Source organism: Melozone crissalis, unplaced genomic scaffold, assembly GCF_028551555.1.
Source record: "Melozone crissalis strain CALT ecotype California unplaced genomic scaffold, PUWL_Pcris_2 ptg000081l_1, whole genome shotgun sequence".
NCBI classification, from domain to species: Eukaryota; Metazoa; Chordata; class Aves; order Passeriformes; family Passerellidae; genus Melozone; species Melozone crissalis.
Window position 1 is genome coordinate 8173450 of NW_026535858.1, and position 16917 is coordinate 8190366.

Sequence of the window (16917 nt, forward strand, 5' to 3'; positions counted from 1 at the left end):
TGAGAAGGGTGACACCAAAATTCAGAACAAACTCTGCTATATATCAGGGATTTGATTATCATTTTTAAGCTCCTAAAATCTAGACCTTTTAAGTCCAGATTTGTCTCTCTTTCAGACAGTAGCTTATCAAACCCTGAAGAAAATTACCTGGTGTGCAGAGCAGGGCAGGACAGACTTGTGCAGGACGGTGTGCAGTGGTGCCTGTAGAGGTTGTTTTTGTCAGAGGTGAGCCAGTTCCTCCTGAATAAGGATCCCTCTTTCACCATACTGCTCCTGAAACAAGTTTGGGAAGGGTCTTCTCCACAGAGATTCTATTTCTGTGTTTTCTTCCAGAGTGCTCAAAACAGACTGGCCTGCATCACACGCCATTTTGCAAATGTGAAGACAAATTTTGACAATGAAAGCATTTCCAATTAAGCATGGAATTAGTGCTCACTACTGTTCTGGAAACAAGTAGCTGTCTTAAATAAGAGCAGCTGGAGGATCAAATCTAGCAGGGAGAGCTGAGAGCTCCTCTGCTTTACTCAGAGGTGCAGCAGGCAGAGGAAAGGGAGCAAGAGGTCTCACTTCTGCTCAGAAAACTGATCCAGGCTGGTTCCCAGCCCATCTGCTCTGATGATTTTCTGTCAGGGTTGGTGGTGGTGGCTCTCAGCACTAGGATTTCAACGTGCCCAGCAGGAGAGTCCATTGCCTCCTGTGAAACAAACTGTGCTTGAGTCTAAAGCCTTGTGGGATGGAGCCTGGATCTGCTGAGCTTCTGATCTTGGCTTCCATTTCAATTAATGTTGTGAAATAATACTAATCCATGCAAGTGTTACTGGTAGATTGTATTTCCCTGTGCTTTCAGAAGTAGAGAAGGACATCAGAAATGACTGGAGAACAAAACCACACTGAAATCAGTCATCTGGAGATGGCTTAAGACCTGTTTGAAGCTCAGCTGCACACACGAGGGACAGGAGCTGGTAAAGCCATGCAGCCCTTCAGTTTTCTTTGAGCAGTTTGTCTTCAATCTGACCTCTGTGACAGATGGGGTACAGAATTGATAGTTCTGAGCTGATTATTCTCCTAGCTGGTACCAAGCAAAATCTCAGTTGTTGAAAGAATCACACAGGAGTTATTAAAAATTTTAATTCACTTTTCTTTTAATTTTGAATTAACAATATTTTTATCCTTTAGCAAGAGGTATTTATAACACCCTGCTAAAACAGTGCAAAGCCACAGTGTGTTGGGCCTACCTAGGGCTATGATTTAAGAGTACAAATTCAGTGCAGAGGTAGCTGGGGCTGCAATTACTCCTACCCAGCTCCACCTCCTGGGCTGAGCTACAGGCACCTGTGTCTTTCAGCAGCTCCTCACATCTCCCAGGAGCCTGGCACAGGGCAGCCCACCTCCTTCACAGCCCAGGCTGGAAGAGAAAGGCAGCCACAGAAGGCAGCTTAAAGATACTGTAAGCTCATCAATGCTGATTGATTGATTGATTGATTGATGCACTCATGCAAGTTAGGTCCTGCCAGGCTGCTCCCTACTCTTTATGTGAGGAACTTCATACCCACAGCAACTCAAATTTTACTGCTGCCATAAAAACAAAAAGCCTTTCATAACAATTTTAGTGTTACTAGGTAGGTTGGTAGTTGTGAGGTCTATTTTTCAATCTCAAAGCAAGAGTCAAAAATACTACAGAACATGCTTCAGAAGATACTCAAGCACTCTTCACGCTACTTTCTTAGCCTAGCTGAACAAAAAAAACCAGCCCAAAATCTGTTGGTCCCCATGGCAGTATACACTGTATTTTTCTTTCTGTCCTTGCTCACATCTGGTCAACAATAAAATCTAATTACATGGATTACAGCAGACTAAGTAAGCCCTGTACATGTGCTAAGCTAAAAGTAATTACCCTGCTGTTTCTTAGGGAAGTTATTCCCCTTTCCTTTTCCAGAGTTGCTCTTTCTCTACTTTGTCAACAAACTGCACAATATCTTTGGCAAGAAGCTCAGGTTCCTCCAAAGCTGCGAAGTGGCCACCCCGAGGCATGAAGTGGAAGGAGACAATGTTGGTGTATTTCTTCTTGGCCCAAGCCTGGGGTATGTGCAGGATTTCATTAGGGAAGGCAGCAATGCCAGTAGGTACCTGTACTGTGAGTCTGAGAGAGGAGAAAGAATCACTGTCATCTTCCAAACACTCAAATCTGCAACAAATCAAAAGTCCCGAGGAAACGGTCCTGAACAGTTGGGCACACTCTTGTTAGGCATTAAAAACTGGACTTCCAGATCCTAAAACTGAAGACAACACTATAATTCCTGAGGGAAAAACCTCTCTTTTATTTTGCATACAGTGATATTAGGGCAATTTTGCAGGGGATCCAGGGCATGAGGCTCAGAAGCACAGAAAGGGAGAGCAGAGCCCTAGGAGGTGGTGGGCAGCAGATTTCCTCTTGCTGCACACAGGGCTCAAATTGATGGGCAAGCACACAATTTGATAAGAGCTGGAGAGAGATTTACAGAGGAGATAACCACTCAAATATACTAAGCCTGGCAGGACAACTGGAGGGTAGGCAGGAGAATAATTACTTAATGGGAGGGAGAAGAGAAGAATGCTGATAATCTAGACTAGCTCAGAAACAACATTTCTATATGTGGGACTATACCTTGTAAATTGGCTCTTGCTTTTAACTGGCACAAATGCACACTATAAAACATTCTTCACATTAGGAAGTGTAAGGAAGCAACTGGATTTGAGGGGTGTGAATGATCTGTGCTTGTTCTAAGAGCCACATTTTCTAGGTTTGAATATCCCATACACATAAACTGGCTTGTCAGAAGTGTCAGACTTTAAAATGTGGATACAAAAAGTGTTGGGCATGTAGCCACTGGAAGGCTGAGGTGAGAACTTGACACAAGACTCTGAGGCTCTGTCCTCTGGGCACTTAGAAGCTCACACAGCTCATCCAATGCAGGCAGAACCAGAGCAACACACTGCCCACAGCATAGCCACAACAGCTTCAGGAACTGAGTCAGCTTCCTGGGAGCATCATTTCACAGCTAAATAAATAGCATGGCACTAAGCTGGGGGTGCAAATACCTCAGGGCAGGTTTAAGCCTTCACTCATACTCAGGCTGACACAAGTATGTGCAACCAAGCTGCTGCCTGAAGAGTCTGGGCAGCAGCAGGCACATCAGTCTCACTGACTTCTCAAGGACGCAGTTTGTCAGCATGCTAAAGTTGCTTCCAAAGGAAGGACTTGAGCCTTTTGCAGAAACAGGAAAATTTTGTCCAGAAAAGTACTAAAACTACAACCAACTAAACTAAACAAAACTGATTGCGTGACTCAGTCACAGACTGATTTAGTAACTGAAATAAAATCGGGAAGTAGATGGCTACACCATTAATGGGAGGCCCTCAAGCAGTGCCTCCAGTCAGATCTCCTCACTGAGGGCTCAGGATTCCTGCCTAAGCACCGTGTTTTCCAAACACAGCACAGTACCTCAACTGCCTGGCATGTCTTGCAGAGGAATACTGTGAGAGAACAGTGTTTTTCCTCAGCATTCTGGAATCTATAAGGCATGCAACTGTAAAATTAAAATATTAAAAGAGAAGGCACACTTACTTTTCATGTTTCTGCGTGCCTATCCCCTTCTGCAGGTTTTCCTTGTAGAAACGCATGGAGGAGACAATGCAGCCTGACACCCAGTAGATCATGATATTGGTGAGCAGGTCATCCAGGCTGAACTTCCTGGAAAGACAAGCCCAAGAGATTGCTTAATTAGAACTGAAAACTGATTTGCAGGGACTTGACTTTGGTTTGGTTGTAAGGGGAAAAAATTATAGGAAATAGTGGTTAAGAGTGGAGAAATGAAGTTATTACTCCCCTTCTGTCTGCCAGTGACCAATTAAGGATGCTAAAGGCTGTCAGACACAAACTGGGATGTCACATTTTAACTCCTACATGGAAGGCAGATTCTGTGGCAGTCATATTTTCTGGAAAAATCCCTTTGCCCAGGATTCTTCTCCTGGGAAGCTGAGAAGCCTCAGAGAAAAAGGAAAACAATTCTTATCTCATTTGCTTCTCCTGTGTTTTGCTGCTTTGGAATGTGGTTGGAGATGGTTTATCCAACAGGTGATTGTTTCATTGGTTTCATGTGAATTGTTTTGACTTAATGGGCAACCAGGGTCAAGCTGTGTCGAGGCTCTAGAAAGAGTCACAAATTTTTCTTTAGTATCTTTCTAGCCTTCTGTCTGTGTCCTTTTAGTATTCTTTAGTATAGTTTAGTTTAGTATTCTTTACTATATTCTAGTGTCATAAAATAATAAGTTAGCCTTCTAAGAACATGGAGTCAGATTCATCATTTCCTCCCTTGATCTGGGAACCCCAGATACAAGAGATATAAAACAAATACAAGGCATAAAGCAAATACAAGAGGTTCCAACAAGCACCTTATGCTCCAGCATGGCTGTCTCTCCTGCCCACATACTGGTAGGGTAGGAGCAGAACAGCACATGCAGCAGCTTGTGCCATTTATTAATGATAATCTGAAATGCTACTGTGAGCCCTCAACAGAGCCCTGACACACCAACATGTGCTGTAAACAGTGCATGTTTCATATAAAGTTATTAGCTGTATGCAGGGAAAACATTCCATGCAAATCTGCTTTCCATAGCATGCCCCCTCTTCTTCACTCCTGCCAGGTAGTTCTCAAAGGGGATTTCAGCTCTGGTTTCTGCTGCCCACTAAACATAATCCTCTATTAGCAAATGGTAGGTAGATGAAGCTGTAACAATCAATCCAAAGCCAATCCACAGGGAGTTAATTGTTAGTATTACAATGAATCATGAGCTGCCAGCACCTTAATGTGAGTTAAACTTTTGGATTTTGTGTCCTAATGAGATTCTTCCCCAGTTTTTAATATCCTGGGGTTGCAGGGTGTATTTCCTTCCTAGGAGATGGAAGTGGGCAGGGAATCCCTCAGCCTGCATGGCCTGTTTGCCTCTCTGTGTGCAGCACCAGCTGTGGTCACTCCAGGCTCCCTGAGGGGTGAGGTGACCACTTCAGACAAACCTCCCCAGGTGCGACTCTGGGCTTAGTGACCCCATGCAAAGTGGAGAAAGGGCTCACCTCTCTAGTCCTCCATCCTCTAGATTCCGGAATTCCATATCAGTCCACGAGGAAAACTTCTCCAAGATGTATGCAGCCAGCCCCACAGGGGAGTCATTCAAACCACAGCCTGTAAAGGAGGAGGGAAATTTACCTGTAACTGATATCCAACTGCACAACTCAGAGTGTTAGAGAAGATGCCTCTTGTAATACAGGGGATGTAACTTTACAAAGCTGTTCCATCAGCTGCTTTCTTAAATAAATAAAATAATACAATGAGTTGGAGCCATTTAATGCCAAATCATAAACTGGAAGTGTCTGCAAATGAGCAGGCTCCACATTAGCTCACACTGAACATTTTTTGAACTGATGTAGCAGTATTGGATTTCTGCTGGCTTTTCTTTTTTCCTGGTAAGCTAATAAGATTAAGCTCTATGTGCCAAGGAGGGTTTGCTTCTATTAATCTGGAAGTTGTCATGTATTAAACAGCATTACAGAGCCAAACCCCACATGCCTACACATGACCAGGAGGATTTACAGCATTATCTAACAGCAAAAACATTTTAAGGATTATTAGAAAGTCATTAAGGAACAGCAAGACTCTGCTAAATGGTCCATCTTCTGAATTAGCAACAGCAAACTGCCTTCATGTAGAACAAGCCTTCCTATAGATTTTATAGTTTGCTTTTCTTGGACAGAAAGAACACACCTGCACTTGGAACTTTGATCCCACATCCTAGTGCTGTGAAATACAGGGACTGTAAACTGTCCCAGCTTCTCCGGAAAACATGAGGAAAGGGAACAGCAAGTTCCTTGGGAACAGCTTTGAAGTTGAATTTGGGAATTTGGTGGAATTTGAAGTTCTACCCTTGCAACCCAGCCTTCCAGGAAGCTGCCTAACACTGCAGCTGGCACAAGTTCACCAGTAATTGCTATTTGAACATGACACTGCGATTTCAATTATTAAGCAATCACTATTGATAAGTGCAATAGCAAGTGTTTGAAAAAGTTCTGTTGAGCACATTCCAGATGTGCTGGACATGACAAGCCTGTTCTCAGCTACTCACTGTGAGTAGAGTGCATCTGTTTACATAGAGAAAAAGTGACACTGATCCTCAGAGCACTTGGAATGTAGGCATTTCTGCCAGAAATTCCTTCAGAGTGTTTTTCCCCTTTTAGGAACCTGCCACTGCCCTGATCCTCCTTCGTTGTCCGTAGGAGAACTGTAGAAATGCTCCAGCTCCCAAAGCATGAACTGGCTGCTGGTTGCCAGTCTGCTCTGACAGACCACACCTGACTGGTAAGGACAAGAATCAGCCAGAATTCTGATTGAGAAGGAGCATGGCTTAAGCATCTTTCAGATATCAGCTTCCCTCTCTTTCCTAAAGCACAAAAGAATGGCAATTTTTAGGAACCAAAACTCAACAGAAGCAAAATTTTTTAAAATCCATACAATTATCCTTTTGCCTACACATTTTAAGAACATACCTGCCTCTGTAGGTAAGCTTATGGAAAACCATTAAGAAATATTTCCCTTAGCTATATTTTAAATAAAATCCGTCAGTGAAGTGCTGCTGCACCAAACGAAAATGTAGCCAGTACTCTTGACTCAGTTGTCCAATTCAGTCACAAAAGATGTTTTTAAAATAGAAACACTTAATACTCAGATACTTAAAGCAGTTAAACCATCTGAGTGACTAGCTCATGTAGAAAGAACATTCACAGCTACAATTTTTTTTTCCTTGAAAGTCTGCGAGTAATTTAGAACAATGAGTGAAAGTGAAATTTGATTTTACTTCTCAGGTATTACTTATCACTATAATAAATAAGCTACATTGTGTGCTGAGACAGCTAAAAGCTTCTTGTAGTTTACATTACTTGAATGTGATCCATTCTCTGAGAAGAAATTATCTTTTGCTCTCAGCAGAGCTGCATTTGAAATGGAATTACAGTCCCCAGTGATAGCAGAAGTGGAAAAATATGAAACAATCTATTTTATTTATGAAAATTGGAAAATGAGGTCAGTGGCACTTGGAGCATGCTCAGTTTGGATGTGCAGATACACTGCAAAACCCCCCTATTTTCTGCATATTCTAAGCAGAACATTTTGTTTCTATGAAAGTACAACTAAAGTTAAGAGATTTAAGTATTCTGAGCTCAAAAAAGGTTGTGGGGTTATTTTTGTTTGTTTTACCAACAGTATCTGGTTTTGTAGCCTGTATGTGAGCATAGCCAGACTCAGACAAGATCTTGTAGAGCCATTTCTTCAAGAAGGGGAACATCCTCCTGACATCTTCATCCTGGAATCCAAAGAGCCCTGGGAAGTACCGGCCCAGCAGGACGGAGAGCAGGTGAGAGAGCCCCAGCTTCGAAACCAGGACCATGTTTAAATGGAGACCTTTCACATGGCTAAAGACAAAAAAAAAAACCACACACAAAAAAAAACCACACACAAATTAACAAAAAGCTAACAAAAGTTCAAAGTTGGTGTATTTAGAATCATAGATTATCCTGAGTTGGAAAGGACCCACAAGGATCATCAAAGTCCAGCTCCTCGCCCTTCACAGGGCAGCCCCAAAATCACACCATGTGCCTGAGAGCGTTGCTCAAATGCTTCTTGAACTCTGCCAGGCTTGGTGCTGTGACCTGTAACATTTAAAATGTTATTAACAGGAATGGACACACTTGAATTCCAGCCTGTTAATTACATCACGACCTCAGCTGCCCTTTGTAGTGTGGCTTTTCACACAAAAATGACAAGTCAAAGCGACAACTGTCAGTAATCAGCGCACACTAATCCTCCTTTTTTTTTCTTTACAAGTACTTGTCCCACTCCAGACTTTTTGTAGTGAGGCCACTACCAAACTGCTGCACAACTGTTTGAAAGAAAAAAACATTGAATATAAACTAAAATTATGTAATTTTGGATCTTTGCTTAACACTGAGCACCAAAGGGAGAACCTACATATTGTATTTGCTGGGTGCCCCAATGTGGCAGGAAGGAATGATGCATCTGACTCCATGTTCTCAGAAGGTCAATTTATTATTTTATGATACTAGAATATATTAAAGAATACTATACTAAACTATACTAAAGAATACAGAAAGGATACTTACAGAAGGCTAAAGAGATAATAATGAAAACTTGTGACTCAGAGCCCCAACACAGCTTAGCCCCAGTTGGCCAATGAGTGAAAACAACTCACACCAGAATCCAATGGAACAATCACCTGTGGGTAAACAATCCCCAAACACATTCCACATGTGAGCACAACACAGGAGAAGCAAATGAGATAAGAATTGTTTTCCTTTTCTCTGAGGCTTCCCAGCTTCCCAGGAGAAAAATCCTGGGCGAAGGGATTTTTCAGAAAATGTGAATGCCACACCTACATAGCAAGGACTTGGGCAGGATCTCCCAAGTGCACAGGAAATAACTATTCACAGAGTAAAAGAGCTGCACCAAGGGGGTACTCACCTGGGAGCTATCTGGGCCAGGTTGGTGCAGATGACACAGCCAGCATCACCACCCTGGGTGTAGAACTCATCGAATCCCAGTCTGAGCATCAATTCATAAAACACAGAAGCTGCACTCACGGAATTGAAGCCTGCATTTAAAGAAAAGAACACTTTTGTTGCATTAATTCCACCCACAATTTTGACCCTGCAGCACTGATTCTCCACATCAAGGCAATGTTCCAGCTCCTCAGAAGCTACAAGTCCCTTTCTCCTTGCCTGACTGTTTGCAAGCCCTTGCTCAGCATCCAAGCACAGAGAGCAAGCAGAATCCATGAGGAAAACAAACTCCAGCCTTTGTTGCAGACCTCTCCACTGCTCTGAATGCTGACCATGAAAATTGTGGGGTTTTTTTAATAAAATCCATCAGTGAATTGCTGCTGCACCAAACTAAAATGTAGTCAGTACTCTTAACTCAGTTGTCCAATTTAGTCATAAAAGATGTTTTTAAAATAGAATACTCAGATACTTAAAGCAGATACTTAAATCCAGGGAAGCAGAGAAAAGCAAACCCAACTGCCACTATCATATTTTCTGAAAAATCCCTTCACCAGGATTTCTTCTCCTGGGAAGCTGAGAAGCCTCAGAGAAGAATGAAAACAATAATTATCTGATTGCTTCTCCTGTGTTTTGCTGCTTTGGAATGGGGTTGGAGATTGCTTATCCAACATGTGAATTGTTTTTACTTAATGACCAATCATGGTCCAAACTGTGTTGGGACTCTGGAAGCAGTCATGGGTTTTTCATTAGTATCTTGTTAAGCTTTCTGTCTGTATCCTTTCTCTATTCTTTAGTATAGTTTTAGCATAGTATTGTTTAATATAGTATAATATAATAAAATAATAAATTAGCCTTCTAAGAACATGGAGTCAGATACATCATTTCCTCCTTCATCCTGGGGACCCAGCAAATACCACACCCAACCTTCTCCACATCTGCACGTGCAATTAAATACTAAATTCAGTGTCACTTTAAACACTACCTTGCCTCAATTTGCTGGAGTTTGTGTTTGTATAACAGAGCACAAGCTGAGCAAGCAGGTATTTGGCTGCAATCTGCCATGTGGACACATGAACTGCTTTGTTTCAAGTCTTCCTTCTCACCTATCTGTACAATGCTGTCAAATATGGACGCAAAACACCAAAAAGGAACAGTAATAAAATAAATTTCCCCTGCCTGCTCACTCACAGACAATTCATGGATGCAATTACAACTCTTGAGTTGTAACTTCATTGTTCCAGGAACTAGCCAGTGATGTCACCTGAAGTCACCCCCTTATGTCCCTCATCCCACACACAGGATCTCTGTTTCCTCACTGGGAAAACAAGAGGTGTGGAGCAGGAGCTGCTGTTCTGCCAACAGAAGAGTTACAGTCTCACTGTGAGGCTGGGCTTGTGGGGGTTCAATTTCTTCTCCTGTGTCATACCTTGCTTGTGGGGTCCTTCTGAGAAACCATAACCAGGGATGGATGGGCAAATGACTTCAAAGATGTGCTCATCCCCGAGGCCGTGGCTTGCAGGATCCGTCAGCAGGGGGATGATTTTGTAAAACTCATAGAATGAGCCAGGCCAACCATGAACCATCAATAGTGGCTTTGCAGCCTGGCCTTCAGGCAAACGAGGAGGCTTTACATGAACAAAATGGATATCAATGCCTGTAAAAGTAAAATCATTAATTAGCACAGCCAAATTTACCGTGACACTGAAGCTAATCACAGAACAGATTAGGAATAAAGCTTTTTCCTGTCTTTTTTTTTTTTTGGTGAGCATGCAAACACACTGCACCTCTCTGGATACATTTATCCAAGGACCTTAAAGTACTTCATAATGGGCAATTAAGCATCACAGCAGCCAAATAGGGTTGGCTATTTCTGTTTTAAAATAAATTGGCAAATTAAGACATAGGAGTGAAGTAATCTACCAACGGTAACACAGTGACTCACCCAGCTTGCAGGCAGAGGAGACTATTACATCATTTAGTCCAAGTGCCCTTAAATTTTACCCAAATGTCCCTACATGGCACAGGAGAGGCTTCAGTCAGCCAGAGATTTTTCTTCCTGAAAGGCCTGCAATTGCAGCTTGAAGGCTCCAAGAGATAGGGAATCCATCACAAGGTGCAGCTGTTTGTCTGGGGGCATGAATCACTTTCCTCATTTTGTGCATGCCTTACTTTCCATTTGAATATGTCTGGCTTCTGTCCCTAGATGCTGTCCCTGACTCTAGATGCTGCACAAGAGGAATTTTTAAAGCCTTCACTAAATATTCTCTGTCTGTGGAAGCCTCCTGTAATCAGGTCACACATCTTAACTGCTGATGAACCAATCGTGCCAAACTGAGGATTTGAAATTGCCTCCTAAAAGAGAGTTAAAGTGTTCATTTTTGTAGTTCTTTCCCACCCTTAGTCCAAAGCTTTCAGTATCTCTTAAAGTGAATAAACCAAAGCAGGAGTCTCTGTTCTAGTACCAGTTTCCAGTTTGACCAGTAAAAGGTAAAATCAGCAATGTGGTTTCCATTTTGAAAGCTTCACACAGCATTGCACCACTTGCTTCAGGTGAGCTGCTCTCCCTAAAACTAACTCAGGGCTTTGTTTTCCAGGAAACAGGAATTTGTTCCCTGAATTCCTCATTTCTGGGTTTATTTAAGCATGTTTTACTCACATCAACTCCAGCTCACCAGCAATCCCACCGTCTTTCACTGACTTGAGATTTCCCCATCCTTGACACTTCTGTGAATCTCTGCACTCTCTGAAAAGCTTTCAAGTGATGACAGAAGGTAGGAATCTGATACACAGCATGTTTGACCTTGTCTTTTCATATCTGCTCTCTGTAATCTTTCCCAACCCTGAGATTTCCCTTCCATTGCTATACATAGTGCATTGTCCTTAGCTGTTTCTCCCTTTCTTGTCTCAGATGGGGCTTTTTTCTTCTTTTTCAAGGGAAGGCTTTCTGGTTTTATCTTTTCAGCATTAACTATCATTTAAATAAGTGCTTTAAGCTCTAACCACTATGTAGCACCATTTATTGCCCCAGATCCATTTAAAATACCATGGCAAACTGCACCTTTTGAAATAACACAAAATTATGGGTGCAAGTAAAGACAAAACAAAATACCTGTTAAGGTTAAATTTTGCCATCATGGGAGACAATTGCCTGCTGAGCTCTACACCTACAACTGGACCCAAGCACCGCCCCAAATCAGGCATTTTAAAAAGCCCAGCCTGACCAAGGTCCAGCACCAGCACACCTTGGCTGAAGGAACTCTTTGGAAAGAATGAATGAAGAGAAACCATTCCCTCCCAGCTGGCAGCACATCAACCCCAGGGGAGAGGCACTGTGCTCCCCTGGGCCTGGGAATGCTGGAAGAGGTGCAGCAGGGCACATCTGCCCTGCCAGGCTGAGGAGGGCTGCCAGGCTGATGCTTCACTGTGACAGCAGCAGCTGGGCAGCTCCACAGAGCACGAGGAGACATCTGTGACAGTTTTTGCATGGCTGCATGCAAGGCAGGGAACATGTGTACAGCCTAAGATCCTCTTCTGCTCCCAAACACTCGTGCTTGGCTCCTGCTAACACCAGCTGACAGGCTGCTCATGCACAGGGAATTCCATTTGTCATTCCTTGTCCTGAAGGCTCCAGTTACAGCCAAGGAGTTCCCTGCTCCCTCAGCAGTGATGCCAAGGATCCAGACTATGGCAGCCAGGGAGGGAAGGCACTGTGACACAACCAGAGCCTTCTTCTCTCCCTTGCAGACGAATTTATCTATTGCAGACAAATCTATTTGTCTATTGCAGATTCCCCTTGCAGAAAAATTTATCTATTGCTAGTTGTATTTTAAGGGGAAAAGCAGCACACCTTGAATCTTTGTTTTGAATTGTGGGTACTTGTTGAGGACTTCAACTTGTTTCTTCCAATTGAACTGGTTTTTCCAGTAGGACACCACCTTCCTGAGGTGCCCTGAGTTGGTTCCATAATGGAAGCAGCTGTTCTCCAGTGGCTCAGTGAATCGAGCCTGGTCCAGTCTCCTAAACAAATCCTACAGGGAAAGAGAGAGGAGAGACATTAAAAGCCCTTGTGTCTGCTGTCTTGGGCTGTGTGTGTTTCTAGTTATCCCCACGTGAAATGAGAACTATGGAAATAACATCTCTAATTAGACACCTGTGCCTTTTGCTGGTGCTCCATCAGCTGTCCCAGTATTTTTCCTCCTGCAGGTGGCCTCCTTCCCCTTCCATTCCCAGCTGTTCTCAGCCTTCGTTCTGCAGGGCTGCCTGACCTGAGAACCTCAGAGTTGGGCAAGCTGCTCTGCTGGCACCGCTGTGGCTGCAAGGGATAACTCTTGCTGCCTTTCCTGGGTGCTTTCCTCACTGCCAATGCATGGATCTGGCCCAAACCTTTTGCTTTCCTTCCCAAACCCAGGGGTGGGAAGTCTTTCACCAGGAAACACTCAGAAGGATTTTGCACAGACAGAAAGTTGGTGGAACCAGACTGAAATTGAAGTTTGCCAATCAGTCACTTTCCCACTGCACTACAGGAGATGTTGGTGGCACAGCAAGATCACTCCAAAATCACTCAGCAGGGAAGGACAGCCAAGAGCTCCTCCCTACTGCAACCAGAACCACAGAGCAGCTGAAAGGCAGGTCTGGAATCTAATCCTGCTCAATCATTTTAAAGTTAGAAATGATCCATCTTAGTGTCTGCAGTGTAAGGGGAAAGCAGAATGGACACCAATGTCTTTTGATATTACTAAGAAGGGTAAGCAAAGTGTTAAAAAAACCCAGGCCTTGCTGAGAAATTAGGAATCTATTATAAATTAATAATGTGAGCAATCCCAGGAGTATTGTTTGAACCATGACTCCACAAAGATCTGTGAAATTGTTCAATCCCTGCCTTAAACACACACAATCAAAATCTTTCTATGCAACAAATTCTGCAACGTATGTGTTTACTGTAATTACCACAGTAATTTAGTGTTGACCAAAGTAGACTATTAATTACAGAAGAATCAGCATCCAACACAGCTGCAAACATAAAGCAGTCAAGAAAATGAGGTATTTGTAATTGCTTTGGAAAGAAAGGGGAAAAAAACAAGACATTGTTCTTATTCTGGTCTACACAAACTGAGGGAAATGCACAAACAGAAAAACAGAGTTGAGTAATCTGTAATATGAATTTTATGTTTATTAGGCTTTGCAGAGTAGGTTTATTTACCAGCAATCATGCAAGAGCCAGCTGAGAACAAAATTATACACTGAGATCTGTCTGTTCATACCTATCTTCTGAAGTACTGAAAAATCCCTTCCCCCAATACCTGGCCATCACTGGCACCCTGTTGGTTCAATTTAAAAATTACTTCCAAACACATTCTACATCATTTGGCCACTTCTTCCTTCCCTTCCCTTCCCCCAGCACAGAGATTTGCTTACACTCAGCTCTTCCTCTGCAGTCTCCACCTTAAATGGTCTGACACTGGAGTCTTCTTTGGTCTCAGGCTTTTGTCCCCTGCCCCACCACCCATCTTTGAAGGGCAGTGTCTCTTCATTCTTCTTGGAAAAGAAGAAGTAGATGAGGAGTGTCCCCAGGAGCAGGAACACCTCGAGCAGCATAATGCCTGCAGGAGAAGAGCAGAACTCTGGTGAGCCCAGCCAGCTCAGAGAGACATACACATTTTTTGAGGAGACTTTTCCCTTTTCAGACAGGATTCCAGCTGCAGGATGTTCTGGCACCCACAGGATATCAATACTTCTGTGAAATTTCTGAAACAGAATGTTCCAACCTACCCAAATGAGGAAGAATTATTTTAAATAAAAGGCACATAATAAAAACAGAGCTCAAAGTAAGTTAAAGAGATAATATGGCAATTAAATAGTCATTATAATGAAAATATGACATAAATATAACTTAATGATTACAATTATACAATTGACATTTAATGCCTTCTCTTCCCCTGAAGTTCTAGATTCCCCACAAATCCCTGGGCAGAGCATCTCCTCAGCAAGGCTCACATGTCCACTGCTGCAGATTCAGAGGGAAAGAAAAGCAAGGCAGATTATACATACAGAATAAAAAACCAACAGTGTGAGGGCAGCCACCTTGTAGCTCCCAGTCAGCCAGGAAGTGGAGCAGGGATATATTTGCACAACCCTTGAACAGCAGAGTAAAGGGCAGTCAGACCTTCCCTTTCCTTCTCCCTGTGAACTGTTTTAAAGAGGAAACAAAAGCCCATGCTCTAAAATGTGATCACATTGCCAAAAAAAGTGACAAAATTCTGTCAAGGTGCAGAGCAACCTGATTTCACAGCACATCTGCATAACCCAGCTGCAGGGCTGCTGTGCTTCAGTCAGAACACTCAAAAAAAAAAAAATCTTGAATATATTTGGACAGTTTCGTGCTGCAAGTAGAAAAACCACTTTGACTTGTCTTTAATAATTAATGTTTTCAAGCATGCCTTTAAGAGTAAGAAACCTTAGCAAGGTGGTTTGGGGAACAGTACTGTCATCATTTTAATGCATAATTTTAAAGAATGTCATGCTTCAAACAGTAATTTGCTGGGGAATTACTAAGACATCAAGTATTTCAAAACTTCTGTGGGGCAAGGATTGTTTATGACCCAGAACATCTCCATTCTCTCTAGAGCCAGAAGGTTTTGTTGTTTTTGCTGCTGCAGAGTAATTTGATGCTCTGGAATGGCTCAAAGAGTCCTCAGAATGCACCAAATTTACTCCTGGATCAAACCAGGAATTTTAGCACAAGTTAACAGGAATTCACAGGATTAGAGCAGGAATGAAACTGAATGGAATAGTTTAAGTGCCTTTATGTGACAGGACATGTTTTACTCAACTTCTTGAGTTTAAATTTCTAATGGCTGACAATAAACAAATAAATAAATACACAAGTCAATATAAGCACCCATAAAACACCTGTGCAGATTGAACATTAGTCCAGGCACTGTGCAGATTGAGCAAGCTAAAAAAAAAGAAGAAAAAAGAAGAAAAATATTCTATTTTTTACACATGCAAGTGCTACAGCCTTGAAAGTGCTTGAATCCTCAGAGAATGGAGCTATTGGATGATAGGCACTGAAAAAACTTGATTTGTTTTTTAGTTTCACTGGTGCTTCCATAACTTCTGCCACTTGTTTTTCTTCACAATGTTATCTGGAGCACAAGACAACACTCCTTTCCCACCTTTACAACACCCAGGCCATAACTCTCCCCAGAATGAAAAAGTTTATCCAATTTCAGCTTGCCTCAGCACACAAACCAACGCAGTTTAGGAGCATCCTGAGCACAATTAAATTTTATTGCAAAGCACAACTGGAGGGGCTTCTAGAAACCTCAGAGCACTTTACATAGAAATGATACCTACCACAGCATTTTATAACATTTCTACTCCTCAGCCTTCATGGAGAAAAACAGCAGCTTCCTCAAAATCACAGCACAGCTGGGGCCATGTCTGGGCTAGAAAGGTTCACCAGCATAACTGTGAACACCACACCAAAAATCCCAACTCTGGGCCAGTCTGATCTGTTTACAGAGCCCCCAGCAAACAGAAGAGCTGCTGTCAGTGCCAGCCCCATTGTTCAGGCTGGGCCACCTCCAAACCCAGAGCTCTCTTTGCTCCTGCTGCATCAGCACCACAGCCCTGCCTGTGGCAGTCACATTCTCTGAAAAATCCCTTCCCCCAGGATTTTTCTCCTGGGAAGCTGGGAAGCCTCAGAGAAAAGGAAAACAATTCTTATCTCATTTGCTTCTCCTGTGATGTGCTCACATGTGCAATGTGTTTGGAGATTGTTTACCCACAGGTGATTGTTTCATTGGACTCTGCTGTGAGTTGTTTTCACTCTTTGGCCAATTGGGGCCAAGCTGTGTCAGGACTCTGGAAAGTGTCACGAGTTTTCATTATTATCTTTTCAGCCTTCTGTAAGTATCCTTTCTGTATTCTTTAGTATAGTTTAGTATTCTTTAATATAATATAGTATCATAAAATAATGAATTAGCCTTCTGAGAACATGGAGTCAGATTCATCATTCCTTCCTGCCACAGGGATCCCTGCAAATACAGCACCTGCCAGCACAGAGAGAGAGCTGCTCTGCCCAGGAACTGAACCTCCATGAGCCAGAAACCCTCATGTCCACACCCTGAGCAACAGAACCATTTCTGCTCCCCACCATCTCCTCTCAAGGACACTTGAGAAATAGAATTTTTGCAGCAGAAGGTCTGGGGTGGGATTGTGTGCAAATGTGTGAATTTTGCATTCATCCTGGACCATAGGTGGAAAGAACTGGCTGTGTGAACAGACATCCATTTTTTGCAGTGAATTCAGAC

At 42.7% G+C, this 16917-nt stretch overlaps 1 protein-coding gene across 1 annotated transcript; it reads right to left on the reverse strand.

The window, feature by feature from the left end:
• Positions 1-1252: 1252 nt before the first annotated feature.
• On the reverse strand, positions 1253-14197 carry EPHX1 (epoxide hydrolase 1). The gene is made up of 8 exons (XM_054290395.1): positions 14018-14197; positions 12450-12630; positions 10029-10256; positions 8565-8694; positions 7284-7498; positions 5111-5219; positions 3605-3730; positions 1253-2140 (listed from the first exon to the last, which is right to left on the reverse strand). The coding sequence occupies exons 1-8, from the start codon at positions 14195-14197 to the stop codon at positions 1915-1917; spliced, it is 1395 nt and encodes a 464-aa protein (XP_054146370.1). The 3' UTR covers positions 1253-1914.
• Between the last annotated feature and the right edge of the window lie 2720 nt (positions 14198-16917).